The 17779-nt window shown below is 39.6% G+C and overlaps 2 protein-coding genes across 2 annotated transcripts in view; both read right to left on the bottom strand.

Annotated features, from left to right (window-relative positions):
• Positions 1 to 1514: 1514 nt before the first annotated feature.
• LOC149829383 (alpha/beta-Hydrolases superfamily protein) lies at positions 1515 to 2691 on the bottom strand. Its single transcript, XM_090017254.1, has 2 exons — positions 2669 to 2691; positions 1515 to 2202 (listed from the first exon to the last, which is right to left on the bottom strand). The coding sequence occupies exons 1-2, from the start codon at positions 2689 to 2691 to the stop codon at positions 1515 to 1517; spliced, it is 711 nt and encodes a 236-aa protein (XP_089873380.1).
• A 998-nt stretch (positions 2692 to 3689) lies between these two features.
• LOC149829382 (FAD-linked oxidases family protein) overlaps positions 3690 to 17779 on the bottom strand; it is a 55395-nt gene continuing 41305 nt past the window's right edge. Inside the window, exons 13-18 of the mRNA XM_090018083.1 lie at positions 16132 to 16241; positions 14611 to 14673; positions 13966 to 14045; positions 13732 to 13862; positions 6236 to 6279; positions 3690 to 3966 (exon numbers count right to left, since the gene is read on the bottom strand). Coding sequence (XP_089874209.1) covers positions 3847 to 3966; positions 6236 to 6279; positions 13732 to 13862; positions 13966 to 14045; positions 14611 to 14673; positions 16132 to 16241 — 548 coding nt within the window. The 3' untranslated portion in view covers positions 3690 to 3846. The remainder of the gene's footprint in view (positions 3967 to 6235; positions 6280 to 13731; positions 13863 to 13965; positions 14046 to 14610; positions 14674 to 16131; positions 16242 to 17779) is intronic.

Here is a 17779-nt window from a genome sequence, read left to right as displayed (position 1 = left end):
GAAGCTGCATTGAAAGTAGTCAGATATCTTAAAAAGAATCCTGGCCTGGGTGTGTTCTTCTCATCTTCTTTCACTCTACGACTTAAAGTTTATTGTGATGCAAACTGGGCAGCATGTCTTGATACTAGAAGATCTATGACAGGGTACTGTGTCTTCTTGGGAAGAAATCCTATCTTGTGGAAAAACATAGAAACATAACACAATATCTGGATCTCGGCTGAAGCCGAATATCGGTCAATGGCCAATGCCATCCGTGAAGTGACTTGGTTAAAATTTTTACTTCATGATCTTCAAATAATGCATTCCCAATTGGCAGAGTTATTATGTGACAACCAAACAGCCATTTACATAGCAGCTAATCCTGTGTTTCATGAGGGAACGAAACACATAGATATTGATTGTCATGACGTGGTTTGAGAGAAATTAAAGGAAGGTGTAATTCAAACTGCATATATTGGTACCAAAGGCCATATTGCAGAATTATTCACCAAAACCCTCGGAAGAGAACAATTCACCTATATTCGACCTAAACTGGGAATTTTAGATCTGCACACTCCTGCGTGACGGCCGAGTGTTGAAATTCGTTCTTATCAGTATATTGCATGGATAAGCATATCTCCATTCCAGCATGGATTCAGCGTGGATTGATATCAGCATTGGGATCTTATCGGTTGTGGTTTCCATATGGAGAAATCCAAATTAGGAAGTTGTAGATTTCTTTTGTTTCCAGTCTTATCTACCACGATTTGTGGTAACTGAATATCCTCAAAGGTGAGGCCGTAAAAGTCGCCAGCTGATTGTATTCTATATATTTGTAACTTCTCTCGTGTAAAGAAGGGAAAAACTTTTCTCATGTTTGATTGATATGAGGATATCTAGAGCTTCATGTTGCATGCACACATGAGATAAGAGTGTGAAGTTGGTTGCTTCAGACACATACAGGAGATGAACTAGGGAATGAAGTTAGCGGTGTTGGTTTTTATGCAGCTGAAGTGTAAAGCATCTAATTGAAATCCATGATAGCTTATACATGTTGTTTGGTCTTGTATTTACACATACTGGTTAATGAATCATTGCACAAAGTGATTGTTGAATACCTTGCAATGTTTACTCCGTCATACTCTTTAAGTTTATGATAATGACTTTATGTTTATGACATAATGTGTTCTATTTTTCATATATGATGATTTTATGGCATCTACAATTATGTTTAGAACGGCTTCTTTGTTTTTCCCTTATTTTTCAATTTTTTTTTTTCTGAAAGTTTCTTGCAGCCCTTATCTCGGAAAGTTTTTAACTACGGTTCACCATCAAAGCCTTCAACTCTGCTTTTGTTAAATTGGATCTTTAACTATGGCTTATTATCATAAGAAATCTTTCTTCTAAAATTCAGTACATGAAGAGACCAATAACAAAAGTCATCCCATTTAAACTTCAAAGAACATGATTAAGAAAAAAGATGGAAAAACAACATAGACATTCTTCCTGGATGAATAGGTGAAGCCCAAGTTGGATCAAAGCAGCGACCTTGAGCTATATGCTTTACCGCTAGTGGCAGCGATAAAGCTTATAATTCGAGCCATGAGTTCATTGACTGTCTTAGACTTCGGATCAAAGTAGTGAAATGAATGCTGTTTCCCCTCAAACATCACCATCCCCACAGGCTTACCCATATCTTGGAGCTTTTGCACATAAGTCAATTGTCGGTCACGAAACAAGTCGCATCCTGCCATGACCATGAGCATAGGGGCTAGCTCAACTGGACCCAGATCCATGCTGGTTGGACCAAATGGGTTCGCTAGTGGATGGTCCCTTGTTGCACCTCTTGGAAGTGCTAGCCGACAAAAGCGGTCGTTGAGCTCAAGAGTGAGATGAGAATTAGCTGGACATGTCAGCTCCGAAGAGGTCCTTTTCTCACCACAAAAAGCTGGCATAAGAAGAACATGCCCTCTAATACATAAGGGTGAGATCTCTTGGCTTACAAGTCCAACAGCCAGATGGTGGGTGATGTTCCCACCAGATGAGTCACCCGATATGTAAACACGTTGAGGATCACCAAAATCGATGAGACATGAAGCTGAATCTTTATACTGAAACTGCGACCTTACCCATTTAACAGCTGTAAAGGCATCATCAATTGCAGCAGGAAGCGGGTATTCGGGCGCATGGCGATAATCAGGAGCGACAACAACAACTTGAAGGCTAGAGGCAAGACGAAGGCAGAAGTTATGAAAATTGGGCCAGGTCCGAGACCCAAAACAAAAACCCCCACCATGAAAGTAGAAGAAAACGGGTAGCTTCTCATGATCTGGTAGGGAAGAGGGTCTGTAGACGCGAAGTTGGAGGGAGAAAGAGTGATCAAAGGTAAAGTCTTTCCAGATAACGGAGCCATCATCTTCGATGGGGACTTTGAAACAAGGTTCGGATTATGCTTCCATCACTAAAAACTCGAACAATGCCTCTGCAGTTGTCCACTTCAAATGGAGTTTCTCCCATCTCTCTCTCCCTCTCACTGAAGTTCTTGTTAGCTCTATGGCGGGGTGTTGCTTTTGTAAGAAGTTCCTGCTTGGTTAATCGTTCGCTTATTAAGTTACTGCTCGGTTAATCGTAAGCTTGGCAGGTAACAATTATGGTAATATGAAGAACAAAGACAAGCGTCCTGTCTTACTCATCTATTTCCTTGTTTGTCATGTATCGTTAGTTCATAAATTGAACCCAACGAACTCGTACGTGTGCTGTTACGTGTGGGACCCATTAGATTCAATTATCAACCGTTAAAAGCATGGAGAAAGAGAGAGAGAGAGGGAGAGAGTCGGTCTTATCTTGGATGGTAATATGAAGAACAAAGACAAGCGTCCTGTCTTACTCATTTCCTTGTTTGTCCTGTATCGTTAGTTCATGACTTGAACGCAACGGACTCGTACGTGTGCTGTTACGTATGGGACCCATTAGATTCAATTATCAACCATTAAAAGAGAGAGAGAGAGAGAGAGAGAGTCGGTCTTATCTTGGATGAGACGCCATTCTGTGTCAACATGGGAGCAGACTAAGCTCACTCCACCTGTTCATCCGAACTTGCAAAGTATATCAGACTACGGCAAATCAACCTGCAATGCAGCTGAAGAGAGCTTTGAGCCCACAAGGGCCACGGTTTGTCACCTGACATAGCATGACCACGATTGGCACCACTTAGGGGGTGTACTCCTCAGTAGGCAGGGGAAGGTCTCAGTTGTTTTACCAACCGAAGGCCTGCTAACATGCGGTCGTGATGGGGAAGTTCTCTTGGGTCTTGGCTTAGCCATACACACACACACACACACAAGAACGCTTTGAGTTGAGTTGGTCCACAGGTTCAAGATTTTTCATTTGAGCTCGTCAAAAAAATTAACCTTGCGTGTTTCTGTTCTGAGTTTCAGCTGATCATTCTCTTTCCCCGTCGTCTTCAAGCTCCAGGACCACTTTCGGGATCCTCTGTTTCAAGGGGTGGGATATCTCATCACACCCTGCTTTACTACCTATGTATTTACTGCTATATCAATTTAATTTTTACTTCTCTCTCAAAAAAAAAAAAGTCACTAGGGCACGATTATGGTGATAAAGAATAACGTTTCTATAGCTCGTCAAACCAACACAAGATCTTGGGATCCAACCAACGCATATTTCCAGCCTGGATTTAAAGTACAGCCACGGAAACAATAGGACCCTGCTAATTTATCAGAAGCCAATACAAAAGATGGATACTTCAGAACAACTGTTCCAATTAGTTTGCATAAATACATGTTCACTGCTGCCCTCTTTATTTCTTCCACACATAAGATCTACAACAAGATACAAAATTTATTTGATCTAAAAACAAACGTGAGGAGGAATGAGCTTTCCAGGGTTCATGATGTCATTGGGATCCAAAGCAGTCTTTATCCTTTTCATTGTCCTCAGTGCCTCTATGCCCAGTTCTTTCTCAAGATACTGAAATTAGAGAAGTAACACATTTAGAAGATTGCCGGCAATATATCCAGAGGAAACTTGCATTTTGACGTAACAAGCTAAAGCAATAACTTAGTGAGTTTCAATGCAACTAACAGCGTTGCCATGGGCAAACACCTACCTAGGGTTGACACTTGACAGGTGTTTTTGGATTTGAATGAAAAGGGAAAACAAAGATTAACCGGACTATGGAAGGAGATTACCAAACAAGATGGAAAACATACTGCTGTTTAAGCGTTCACACTTTGTTTTCATGATCAAATAAAACAAAATAAACTGATGCAGAAACGTAAGGAGAAAGAAATTGGAGCGGGAATACTGGAGAGAAATATCAGTCGCTGTTTACATTGTAAAAATTAAGCAGAATTTACATAATTCTCACCCTCTAGTGGTCTTGTAAAAACAGATGCAGAGAACTCATAACACTACAAACACAATTTCTATCAGATGTAAAATGAAGTTTGCATTTGTCAAATCAGTTTCAAAGCAAACCTGCATTGGTTCATATTAGTAGTTGTTCTCATGATTATGTCACATAGGTGCGGCTGCGGGTACGGGTGCGGATGCAGCGATGCAGCACTTTAAATAAACTTGGGTGCGGGGGTGCCGGGAGGATATATATATATATATATATATATATATATATATATATATATATATATATATATATATATATATATATATATATATATTTTTAACAGTTTTAAGTTAACACTATGTGTATTTGTGTGCATTTATTGTATTTATATATATAATATAGATAAAAATGGACTTGATTAGGGTTAACTGAATCCACTTTTAGATAGAAATGGACCTCAGTGTGGTTGACTTCACCTAACACAAAAGAAGCTGTGTCCAAGTGTTGCACCCGCCTGGGTGCGGGTGCCACACGGGTGTGATGCCCTGTTTGAAGAGTCCGTGTGACAGTTCTTCACCTATCGGGTTGGTTCAGACCATAGTCACCTATTTCTCGTTCAAGGTAATTTCTCGGTGAGGGTTTTTCTAAGAGCTATTTTCAAAAAGTGATTTTTCTCGGAAAATTTTCAGAAGCTTTAAAATTTGAAAAAATATATATAGTAACAAAGAAGATTAATAAGTTTTTTATTATTTTTCTTGCAAAGTATATAAAGACAATTAAAAAAGTTTTTAAAATATAAAAGAAAAAAAAAGATACTTAAAATATAGAAAAAATTGTTTTTGAAAATATTGGGGGAATATCTCAGGAAAATATTGCAATATTTTCGTTTCTGGCGATATTTTGAAAATCTAGGAAAAATATCAGCTGCCTTGAAATACCGATAATATCGCGATATTTTCAAAATATCGACGATATCAGTGACTATGGTTCAGACACCAATGTAGATTTGGGCAATGATGTTACTGATTGCAGATTTACTGTAAGAACTGCATGTGTATAGGGCCCTCCAGAAAACAAAAGTTTTTTCCTACTGCAAATTAATGTAATTGTAATATCTCATTGACTATAATTATTAATTAATAATTAAGTTTCATGTTCGTGCTGAAATCCTTAATTTCGTTGAACTTCATTCATCACTCAATTTTGAGACCAAATTTTCATTTATGCTACTAGCAGCAACAACTTTTTGCTTAACATACGAAACATCAGAAGTTGGACTTACACATTTTTAGAGACTAGTACCTTGGTAGCATCATCTACGTGCCTTGAGTTCCTGAAGATCTTCAGCTTGCAATCTCCTCCATGAACTATGTTACATTGTTACTACTGTTCCCTTTTGGTTCATTCCCAATCTCAATAAACTCTGTTAAATTCAAACTTTGTACACGTGTAAATGGTCATCTATTGCAACAAGTGCACACACTCGTTGTGCCATTAAGAGCATATCCACCTTTATACTATTTTGACAATTTTGTATGCAAAACATAATTATTTTATGTTCTCGCATTCTTGTAAGGGTCTGAGCAGGTAAATTATTCTATATTAAGTTTCCATGATGTAAACTTCACATTATGCTGTTTTATTATGACCAATTGAGTGCACCCCACGTCCAGATCTTCATTAGGAGTCCAACAACAAAAATGCTACATAGATTTACCAGTCTCAGAAATGCAATCAAGATAGAGAAGGCCTGTAGTGTATTCTTTTTTAAGCAAGAAATATCAAAATAACATGATAAAAAAGGGATCATGAAAACATGCGTAACTTGCAGTTATTATACCCTATCTGAGTTTTATAATGAAAAATGTTTCACTGCAAAGGTGTGTAAGGTACCTTCATTTTCCCAGTACCGACACCATGTTCTCCTGTACAGGTCCCTGTTTGAAATAATGCAAGAAAATAACCAAAACTGAGCCCGTAACAAACAGGTAGCCAGCAAAAGCATGGTAGTTCTACGGAAGAGGAAAATATACAAAGCTTACACCTAGCAGATAGTCCCTGCTTGAAATAATGCACGAAAACAACCACAATTTAGCCCGTAACAAACAGGTAGCCAGTATGAACATGGTAGTTCTATAAAATAGGGAAAATGCAAAGCTTACATCATACTAGACGTTTGCCAATTCTATAATTACTTTTACCTCAAGAAAATGGAAAACACAATGATTATACCTTACAAATGAAAGCCAAAATAAAAAAAAAAACATGCATGATTTGTTCACAGGAATTTGAAAGACACAAACAGCTGAAACTCAAGCAAAAAACTTAAAAACATAAACTTGGAAACAGCTAGGTCTATGCTAATTTTCGAATAGGTCACAAAGTAATGACGGAATAGGACTGAGATTATACGCTTCCAACTATTCTGCTACTTGGTTTGTTTCAAGCAAACTTATGCATGTTACATGATTGACCCACATGTGGTGAAGCAAGAAGATTCTGCAGGTCAAAATTAGGAACCTTGATTGGAAACTAAACAGCACATTTTCAGTAATGAAAAAAATTTAGGAACTACAGAGTACCATAATTACATGCCTCTGTACTCCAATATGCAACTGCAACATTTACATACATTGAAGTGTTTCCTTGCATAATATGGTATACCTAAATCCTTGTGCATCTTCCTTTGCAATCTATCCAATTTTTTTATTGCAAATCGAGAAAAAGATACATTAACCAAAAAATAGGAGGCGATGAGAAGTCACCAAGATCAGTCTTTTATGAAACAAACCATGAGTTCTCCAATTTTTTATTTTCATTATTGATTGTTTTACTAGCACTGGTGACCTGTTGTCTCAAGAAAAGCACCTCAAAGCACCATATCTTCACCATGTTCTAAATATGGAACTTGCTGTGTATCACATGTCTTCAAGACAATAACGGCATGACTAAGTTCACATGCTATAATAAGGACAAAACATTCTTGCTTAATCATATGGAAAAAAATTTATATTTTAGTTTTTGATTGAAAAGGCTATCTAGCAAAATAATGTCAATACTGTAACATCAGAGAACGTCTTTACAAACAGTTGTCACTGGGAACTGCATCACCCTCAGTGTATATGGCCTATTTTAGAATCCCCTCACATAACTTATATAGATTGAAATAAGGATTCCCAAACTAGACTGGAAGAAAATTAGATCATATACTTGATAGGAATAAACTTTACCAACAAAGAGCTGAATCCTTCGTGACCACATTTGTAGGTACAGCACTCACAAATTTAGACAATTGGTTCCCAAGAGAAACATCACCCAGTACACTGATCACATGGTGTTAAAATGTATTGTGTATTCATTTGTGTGTGTGTAGTTCACAAATGTACGTAAACTGAAATACCCATCAAGGGTATTTCAGTCATTTCATGTTGTAATAGGAGTCAGTTCATGAAGGACTGACGATTTTTTTTCAGTTTTTTGTTTTTTACTTTTTTATTTTGATCCTGACAGATGAAGGCTGCAGCTGTCAGCTGACAACTGCAGTTGCAGCTGACGTCTGATTGGGAGCTAGTCCACCAGCCCCTTTATGCATGGGAGTACCTATGTTCCCTTGTGACTTACACTGTAAAGTTGTGCCTAGAGTTTGTTTTGCTTTCGTTGAGTCTGATGTAAGCTGCCCGGTTCAGGTTAATCAATACCCAGAAGGGCAACCCGTATACTTGAACTGTAAGAGGCCTACGGGCTAAATTGTGAATGAATTAAATGTGTTGAGGTTCACCCTCGTTGTGATTGCTTCTTGTGATTGCAATTATTCTCCATTTATTCTATCTTGCTCTCTTGCATTCTGATTACAAGATTCCGCGACTAGCAAGCGAGCGAATAGAAGGCTTGCGGCGATAATACTGTCGCTCCGCATTGGCCTATTGAAAGAAGGCCCGTGACAAGTGTTACCAGAGCATATTCTCGTGCTGAAGAAGGGACTCCAGAGTCAGTGTCGACAGACTACGATTTGTTAGCAAGACATCATGGCGCCCTATCAAAACTTGTGTAGCACCAAAAGCAAGACAGTTGCCGAAGCTGAGGAAATGGGTTCACCTCGGGGCAAAGAGCAGATGGCTGCAACTGTCAACAAGTTGGTGGAATATGTGACTTCGCACGAAGAAGCGATTTTATGCGCAGTTTAATCATTCGGTAGACTGAATGATGTGGTGGTGAACCTGTAAGAGCAGGTGATCTTACTGATAGGACAAGTCACTTCGTTGACGAGAACAGTGGCTGACTTGCAGACTGAAGTAAGAGAGCTTCAGTTGAAGAACCGCATATTACAACGGACAGTGACCCTAAATGGGAGAAATTGTGAGAGGCCATCAATGATTGACGTGCCAAGACCAGCAAAGTTCGATGGTTCTCGCGACAACAAGGCTATTGAGAACTTATTGTTCCAAGTACAAGACTACTTGGATATTCAGAATGTGACAGTTGAAGATCTCAGAATTAAGGTTGCAACAACTCTAATGGATGGAGATGTCATCGCTTGGTGGAGGCAGAAGCACAATGACATGGAGAGGGGTCAATGCGTGATAGACACCTTTGACGACTTCAAAATGAAACTGCGCAACTACCTCATGCTGATGAATGCACAAAAGCAGGCTTACAAGATGGTGTCGGATCTTAAACATACTGGTTTATTGCAAGACTATGTCAGAACGTTCCAGAAGCTTATGCTTGAGGTGTCTAACATTCCAGATGAAAACAAGCTCAACTGGTTCATTATGGGACTTCAACCATGGGTACAGTCCAAAGTAGAAAGAAGCAACCCCAGTATTTTAGAAGATGAATACGTGACAACCGAGCACTTAGCTGACACGCAGTGCAAGCCCTTCACCCCATCAACAAAGGTCGGGAAGAAGCCTGACCACGGAGGCAAGAAGGATAAGCGACGCGATAACAAAGGTGAGGCATCGACATCCCACCAATTTGATAAGAAACAAAACTTCAAGAAGTATAACAACAACAACAAGAGAGCAATTGTTACTTGCTGGTTCTATGGCGACAGGCACATCACCAAGCAGTGTCTGAAGCGCCTTGTAAAGGACGATGAGCAAGTCAATGCGGCGCATGCAGAATGCAGTGATACTGAGATCATACAACCAAGGATGAGAGTCGTGCGATCGATTAACGCAGCTAGAAGTTGCGCAACTAAAAACATGCAGGTCAGTAAGAAACTCATGTATCTAGAAATCATTACGAATGGAAAGTCTACTTCAACAATGGTAGACTCCGGAGCCACACACAATTTTGTCTTGCGGGAAGAGGCGGAGCGGTTAGGCATGAAGCCTGGACCAAAGCAGAGGACCATCAAGACAGTGAACTCTGAAGCCAAGCCCATCCTTGGTGAAGTAAGAGATGTGGCTACCCAAATTGGGAGTTGGGTCGGCAAGACCAACTTCTTTGTGATGCCCCTGAACGATTTTAAGATAATTTTGGGTATGGAGTTTCTACACAACCAGAATGTGATGCTTCTGTCAAAGTTTAACTTGTTGACGATTATAGGGCCAAACCTATCACACACAGTTCAATGCCTTACTTAGAAAGGCAAGACTTTAGTGTTATCGGTAATGCAATTGAAGAAGGGTGTCAAGCGTGGAGAGCAAACATTCTTAGTTGTTGTGCATGCAAAAGAAGGGAAGGTGCAAGCAGCAATGCCGTCAACCATATCCCCATTGTGGGCGAAGTTTCGGGAGGTAATGCCTCCGGAATTGTCGAAGCGTCTACCACCAAGATGCAAGGTCGACCATAAGATTGAGTTGACCCCGGGAGTGAATCCTCCTGCAATGGTTCCATATCGCATGGGACCAACTGAATTGAAAGAGATGCGCAGGCAGCTACACAAGATGTTGAATGCAGGCATCGTTCGTCCATCAAAAGCATCATTTGGCACCCCAGTCTTATTTCAGATAAAACATGATGGCTCCAAGCGATTATGTGTGGACTACCGTGCGCTAAACAAGGTCATGGTAAAGAACAAGTACCCGTTGTCAGACTTGTTCGATCAGTTGAGCAGTGGCCGAGTCTTTTCAAAGCTAGACTTGAAATCGGGTTACTGGCAGGTGAAGATTGCATATGGCGATGAGTCGAAGACAACTTGTGTCACCCGCTATGGTGCTTACGAATTCTTGGTAATGTCATTCGGGTTGATGAATGTTCCAGCCACGTTCACGACTCTAATGAATCAGATTTTCTACCATTACTTAGACAAGTTTGTGATAGTCTACTTGGATGACATTGTGATCTATAGCAGCAACACAGGAATATGTCGGGCACTTGCGAACAGTGTTTCAGGTGGTAAAGGTGAATAATCTCTGTGTTAAACGAGAGAAGTGTCTTTTCGGTCAGAAAAAGCTCAGCTTTCTCGGCCACTTGTGGGGCATGGTGTGTTGCGCATGGATGGGCAAAAGATAAGAGCCATCCAGAAATAGTTCAGTCAAGCAAAGTGCCAGAGTTGTGGTCATTCCTTAGTTTGGAAAATTACTATCGACGATTCATTGAAAGTTACTCCTCCATTGTTACGCCCCTCACTGACTTGTTAAAGAAGAATCGGGTATGGCTCTGGACAGAAGCATGCCAAGATGCCTTCGACGGCTTGAAGAAAGCCTTAGTGAGAGAGTCAGTGTTACGACTGCCTGATCACTCGAGACCCTTTGAGGTCCGCACAGACGCCTCAGACTTTGCCATCGATGGAGTTATTATGCAGGGCAGTCATCCGATCGCATATGAGAGTCGTAAGCTAAAGGATGCAGAGAGCTGTTACACGATGTATGAACGTGAGATGACAGTCATCGTGTATTGCCTCAAGACCTGACGACACTATCTTTTGGGTGCCCAGTTCATCGTCAAGACGGATAATGTTGCCATGAGCTATTTTCAGACACAGTAGAAGTTGACGCCAAAGCAAGCTTGATGGCAGATGTTTTTGGCTGAGTTCGACTTTGCCATATAGTACAAGGTTGGGAAGACCAATGTAGTTGTGGACGCCTTGAGTCGCAGGGCTGAACTGGCTGTTGCGCGTGCAGAGCCTTTCGAAGTGCATTTGAAGGGCGCTTTGCTGAGTCGCATCCGCAAAGGTACGCAATAGGATCCGACAACGCAACACGTTGTTTCTCTGGCACAGGCAGGGAAGACTCAACGATTTTGGCTACAGGACAGCCTCCCCATGACAAAAGGGGGACGCATCTTCGTGCTGCGGTGGGAAAGCCTCCGCCGAGAATTGCTTAAGGAGTATCATGATACATTATGGGCTGACCATCCTGGTCAAGAGCGAACCTTAGCACTCCTTGAATGCGGCTACTATTCGCCGCAGATGAGAGACAACGTGGAGGGGTATGTGTGAACGTACCTCGTCTGCCAACAAGATAAGGAGACCAACTAGAAGACAGCTGGTTTCTTTAAGCCTCTATCGATTCTAAAACGTCCTTGAGAAAGCATCTTTATGGACTTCATTGTTAGTCTGCTGAAGGTAGATAGCACCAGCTCCATCCTAGTGGTGGTTGATTGTTTATCAAAGTATGTCACCTTCATCTCAGCTTTTAAAGAGTGCCCTGCAGAATTGTTTATAAAGCATGTGGTCAAGCACTGGGGCATACCAAAGAACATTCTGAGTGATCGCAATGCTCGCTTCACGAGCAAGTTCTGGCATGAAGTATTTTGGTTACTTATCTCTGATTTGCTGTTTTCAACAAACTTTCATCCGCAGGTCGATGGGCAAACAGAACGCATCCACAGGATACTTGAGCAGTACCTTAGGCACTTTGTTAGTGTCAATCAAAAAAATTGGGTAAAGCTCCTTGACATGGCACAATTCTGTTACAATCTGCAGAAGAGCGAGTCTTCAGGCCACAACCCGTTTGAAATAGCTACGGGGCAGCAGCCGCTGACCCCACACACTCTAACCGTGAAAGAAAAGAAAAGGTCATCCTTCGTTTATCAGTTTATTTGAGACTGGCACGAGCAGAATGAGTTGGTGAAGGCATTCCTACACAAGGCGGCAAAGAAAATAAAAAAAGTGGGCGGACAAGCATCGTCGGCCCACTGGGTTCCAAGTTGGGGACCAAGTGAAGCTTTATCCTGGTCGTACAGACATCTTCCGCGGGCGGCACCGCGGACTAATCAGAAAGTATGAAGGATCATTCATCATCACAAAGAAGTTGGGCAAACTGGCGTACAAGCTGGTGTTGCCCCCAGATTTCAAGGTGCACCCAGTGTTCCAAGGGTGCAACCTCAAACAGTTTCATACAGATGAAGGAGATCCAGAACGTAGCGTGCCACAACGCGCTCCCATCATGCAGAGGGCCCTGACAACACAACGGGCTGAGAAGCACCTCAGTCAGATCATTCGCCACAAGGTCAACTACTTAGGCGAAGCGAAGAAATACCTAATGCAGTGGGAGGAAACAGCGAAACCTACGTGGGAGCCAGCTTTCCAGATGAACAGCCGCTACCCGGCTGAAGTCAGGGTTTACCATTAAACAGATGGCGCCGAAGACGGCTCATGATTGGAAAGGGGAGCATGTTCCCTTGTGACTTACATTGTAAAGTTGTGTCTAGAGTCTGTTTTGCTTTCGTTGAGTCTTACGTAAGATGCCCAATTTAGGTTAATCAATACCCCGAAGGGGCAACCCATATACTTGAATTGTAAGAGGCCTACAGGCTAAATTATGAATGAATTAAATGCGTTGAGCTTTCTTTTGTTCACCCTCGTTGCGATTGCTTCCTGTGACTGCAATTATTCTCTCTCTATTCTCTCTTGCTCTCTGATTACAAGCTTCCGCGACTAGCAAGCGAGCGATAAGAAGGCTTGCAGCGGTAAAGAAGAACCGTCGCGCCGAGCTGGCCTATTAAAGAAGATAGGCCCGTGACAACCTACCTCTCTTGTATTATTAAGGCTTGTTGCCAAGCATTGTTCAATAAAATCCTTGTTATTTTTTATGTTCTTGCTCTCTTTTGAGAGTTTGTGTGATTAGCCCTTAATGGCTCCTTGTATTTGGCTCATTAGTAGCTCTTGTTCTCGTGAGTGTGCATCTTTATAGCCACATTGTGGCATTGTATTTGTGTACTTGTTGTTTCATTATACATGGAACCTCTAAATTTAGATAAGCCAATCCTTATGCAGCATAACAAATTATGATGCAACAAGTATTGATGTAATGGCTGTCACCTTTTCTGAAAACCACCAGTGGAATTAAACAGTTTTTTAAGGATCAATGCAAGTGAAGTATGATCCATACTAAAATTTTGTTTAGTTTGATTGGATTTGACAATATATAATCTGTAGCTCTGTACTAACATACAAATTTTTTAGCTTTATTTTATACAATGACGAAAGTAACTACCTTCCATGGATAATGCAGTGTGAACCATAAAATGATTCAGCCTTTCTGCTTCTTGACGGTGTTCTTCATTGTCTGGATCAAACAAAATCACTGTGTGGAAGTTCCCATCACCTGCATGGGCAATTACCATGCTGATGCCAAGAGGAAGAGATAGAGGTGTTAATGTGTGGAGGTGGTTGGACTCCTCATAATGAATTTGCATGAGATATTCATCCCTAAGTAACAAGAATATACCAGACAAGTGGTGATGCATCAAGCTTCTCTTTCGATCTTGAAATGCATTCAGCAAGACGTGACAAAGGAACACAAACATCCTACAAACAAACAACCAGTTAATTAGTTAATCACACAAAAAAATCCACAAATGACATCATAAATATCTTAAGATGGAAAGGAGAAACTGGAGAGTGACTTGCAACTTTGTGGAACAAAGTGGAAAATTTTATATATGAGTCATTTTTAAAGAGTAAAGCAAAATCCATGAGCTCCTTACTAGTCAATACAAATATGTTACTGGAAGCTAGATCATAAATAAATAACACCAAAGGTAGAAAAGCATACTGATGGCAAATGTTTTGATATCTTAGACAAGTAGAACACACGATGAATCTGTTAATATCTCATGAGTGATACCTGACATATACAGATAATACAAGAATGCATGTGAAAAAATCCAATTTATTCAGTTGATGAATGATGCTTATTTTTCTTATTCGGTCCAAATTCTCTATCATGACTCATGCATCTACCAGTATATTGAATTAGAAACCTGTTCTTGGGAATGTCTCCTTTTCCCCAGTTGTACAAGTGCATAGACAAGCTTGACATATAACAGACTAGTGATTAACCTTTACATAAATATTATGCATTTGAACTAACCGTAATCATTGCTTCATAATCAGGTTTCATAGCCAAGCATGCCCAAAGTGCCTCTTTTCTTATCTACAGGCAAGAAAGTACAGTTAGAGAAAGCACAACCCACTCAAAAGGAAGAGGAATAGCAAACATATTCAACAAATTGTATGTGTTTCACAAATTTATCTTTATCATAAGGTCAATAAATGAAAGCACCAATCCAACCAACAAAAGGAAAGAAGACTAATTGGAAACTGAAAGATGTTCCAATAAAGCATCACATATCTTATTCCCAAGAGATAAACACAATGTTATACACATACACACACACAAGATGACTAGATCAACTGATTTGCTTTGCCTAGCTATCAGTTCTGTAGAAAAGATAGTCCACAAATTTTGATTCTTTACTGCCTTGGTGTCTAATAGGAACAGATAACTAGAAGTCAGGATTCCTTACATAGAAGTGTCAAAAAATAAGAAAAGATGCCACTCATAACTGATCCAATGTGTAGTGCTATATTATAGTCAAAGAACTTATCCCATCAAATTGAAATGTCTCTACAACACCTGTTCTCACTTATCCCTTGCTCATGTGAATATGTTGTTTGAAAGCTCATCAAGCTCTAAGGAAATTCTTGTTACAACAGTCGATGATTTACTATTAAAAACATTTAGAACAGTGATTTATTTGTAGTTCATATTAATCTACTTTATACGCTCTTAGATGCCTGAAATTGTCAGTGGCATATTGTGCAAGTGTTAGTGTCGCTTTGTTTTTCTTTTGGGATGCCATTTATGAATTGTAATTATGAAATACTTCATTGTCTTAATTTTTTGTTTGTATAGCCCTTATTATGGCTCTTGTATATATATATATATATATATATATATATATATATATATTAATGCCTCACACCATAGAGAAAACATTAGAGGCCTAGGACTGTACCCTTCTTCTTGCTCCCCCCTCCATATTGATACCAGAAAATTTACAGTTCCTTATCAACATACAGGCATAAATGGGTTATGGTCCATGAGTTGGCTAAACAAATCTCTAAGATAAATATGATAATGACACTCATTTCCTCATTTATCCAATAAATTACTCCCAAGTCCCACTTCTCTTTATCTTAACCAAGGCACGTGCATGCACTGTGGAAGATGATTGTTCAAAGTGGGTGGGTGGTTCAAGTTCATAAAGAATATGGAAATAATGAAACAACATACTAATGACAGCACAAATAAGTAAATTCTATGCAGACAAACATGGAATGGTTATGATCCTGTTGAGCAACAATTAGAAAAAAAAAAGGTTTGAGGCAAATTATTGTTAACCCATTATAATCATCATCACAGCATTAACAGAAAAATAGAAGCTATACCCTTGAGCGGAGTACTCATGCTCATAGTACAGGAGTACAAGCTGAAATCCAACTTGTAGCAACTGAGAGATTTGACCAATATATAAATTAAAACTACCTTCAATCAACATAGTCTTAATGGAATGATTTTTCTATAAGTCAAGTTAAGTTACAACTTTACCCTCCATAATTCTGTTTTAGCCTCTGGATCTTCTACAAAGACAAAATTAGAGCCGTTATGCTCCCCAACAATCTTTTCGACTATCAACGTCTGTTCACGTGAATATGCCTCTGAAATATTTAGAAGAGATTAGTAAAGGCAATCAGCATAAGCAATGGCCTGCGAACAATGATCAGAAAGAGCTTGAACAAAAAAGACATCAAGAACCCAGGAATCAAAGTGGTTTCAAAATGCTTTGATCCATTTTCCACACAGATCCATTTCATGTATTGCTTTCTTGTGCTCACACTTGGTTGTCGGGCAGAAGTGATATGTGCCAATGTTGGTGTATTTTCTTTTGATATTTGTTGGTTATCCTTGTTATTCTTGCTTAATACCAAGAAAATGTTGTTGTCATATTGATTATTAATTTGATCATATTAATTATGATGCAGAAAACTGTCATGTTCACAGATTGAGTGATGGAAATAAATGATTTGATTTTTATATTTCAATATATTATTTGATTGGAACAGAAAGAGACAGATTAAGTGTATATGGTACAGGTGGTTCCCAAAGTTGGAAACAGAAGATACTTATTTAAGCTCTTCATATGCGAGGATTTCATAGAAGCAATGAAAACCTGAGCCCCCATGGCATGCATACCTTCAAGGTGCATTTGTGATCATACACAATGCTTTTGAAAAACACTAAGCAAAGCAATAATGATCAAATTATATCTCCCCAGACAAGATTTTAGGACCAGAAGTATCCTTTAGCACAACTTCGATTAGACATCACTGGAGAAGGCAAAGCCTTAAGAAATTCACTAGCTAACCCAAAGGTGGAGGGAAATACTACTTGAATTAGTAGTGCACAAATCATTTTCCTTAGACCAATATCTTCTGCCCTTGCCTTTTGCAGACTTCTTCATACATGAAAGAGGAATTGTTTCCTTGATATCATTTCATAAAGCTAAATTCTTGTATATTTTGTTAAACAAAATCCACAATACTTGCCAAGATAAATTGCAAAGGCATATCTGTGTGTTGAAACTTCCATTTTATTGAAGTGGATAAATTGTCAATGAATATTATACAGTAAAAGATATTCATGCTTTGGGAATTTGGAAAATATCACTGATATTTTTAGCAAAGGAAAATGTCACGAGTTGGAATGTTATAGGGTGCAGGAAATTAGACAAGCTAGCAGTTGTACACATGATAATCTACTCTCTCCAACAAAAGGTGTTCTTATTAAGACACCAGAAAGGCCCATATTAATATATCAAGCAGAATATTGAGCAACACAGAAGACACAAAAAAGTTTATGTGGCTAAAATGCATATAAGAAAGTGGACAATTAAACTAGCCAAAAAGGATAAAAAATAGCAATGGCCAATGGGCACAACGGAGACGGTTTTCTGGTACAACCAACAGACAGAATACTAACGAATGTCATTCGAAAATGGCTATGAATGCAGTATGGAGACTGAAATAGCATCAGCACAAGGAGGTGACACGATACAGGTTAAAGGAATTAGATTAGTAGAGGACAAATAAAATGCTTGCAGGGATGCAGTAAAAGAAAATGAAAAAGAGCTAAAGTAACCCAAGCTCCCTCTGGGTAGAAGAGGACAGAGAATACGGTGGTCAAAGTCTTTCCAAAG

The sequence above is a fragment of the Nuphar pumila genome, chromosome 9 (genome assembly GCF_984573655.1).
Source record: "Nuphar pumila chromosome 9, dmNupPumi1.hap1.1, whole genome shotgun sequence".
In the NCBI taxonomy this organism is placed as follows: Eukaryota; Viridiplantae; Streptophyta; class Magnoliopsida; order Nymphaeales; family Nymphaeaceae; genus Nuphar; species Nuphar pumila.
The sequence above is the reverse complement of the archived record's forward strand: the minus strand, read 5'-3'. Positions and strand labels throughout refer to the sequence as shown.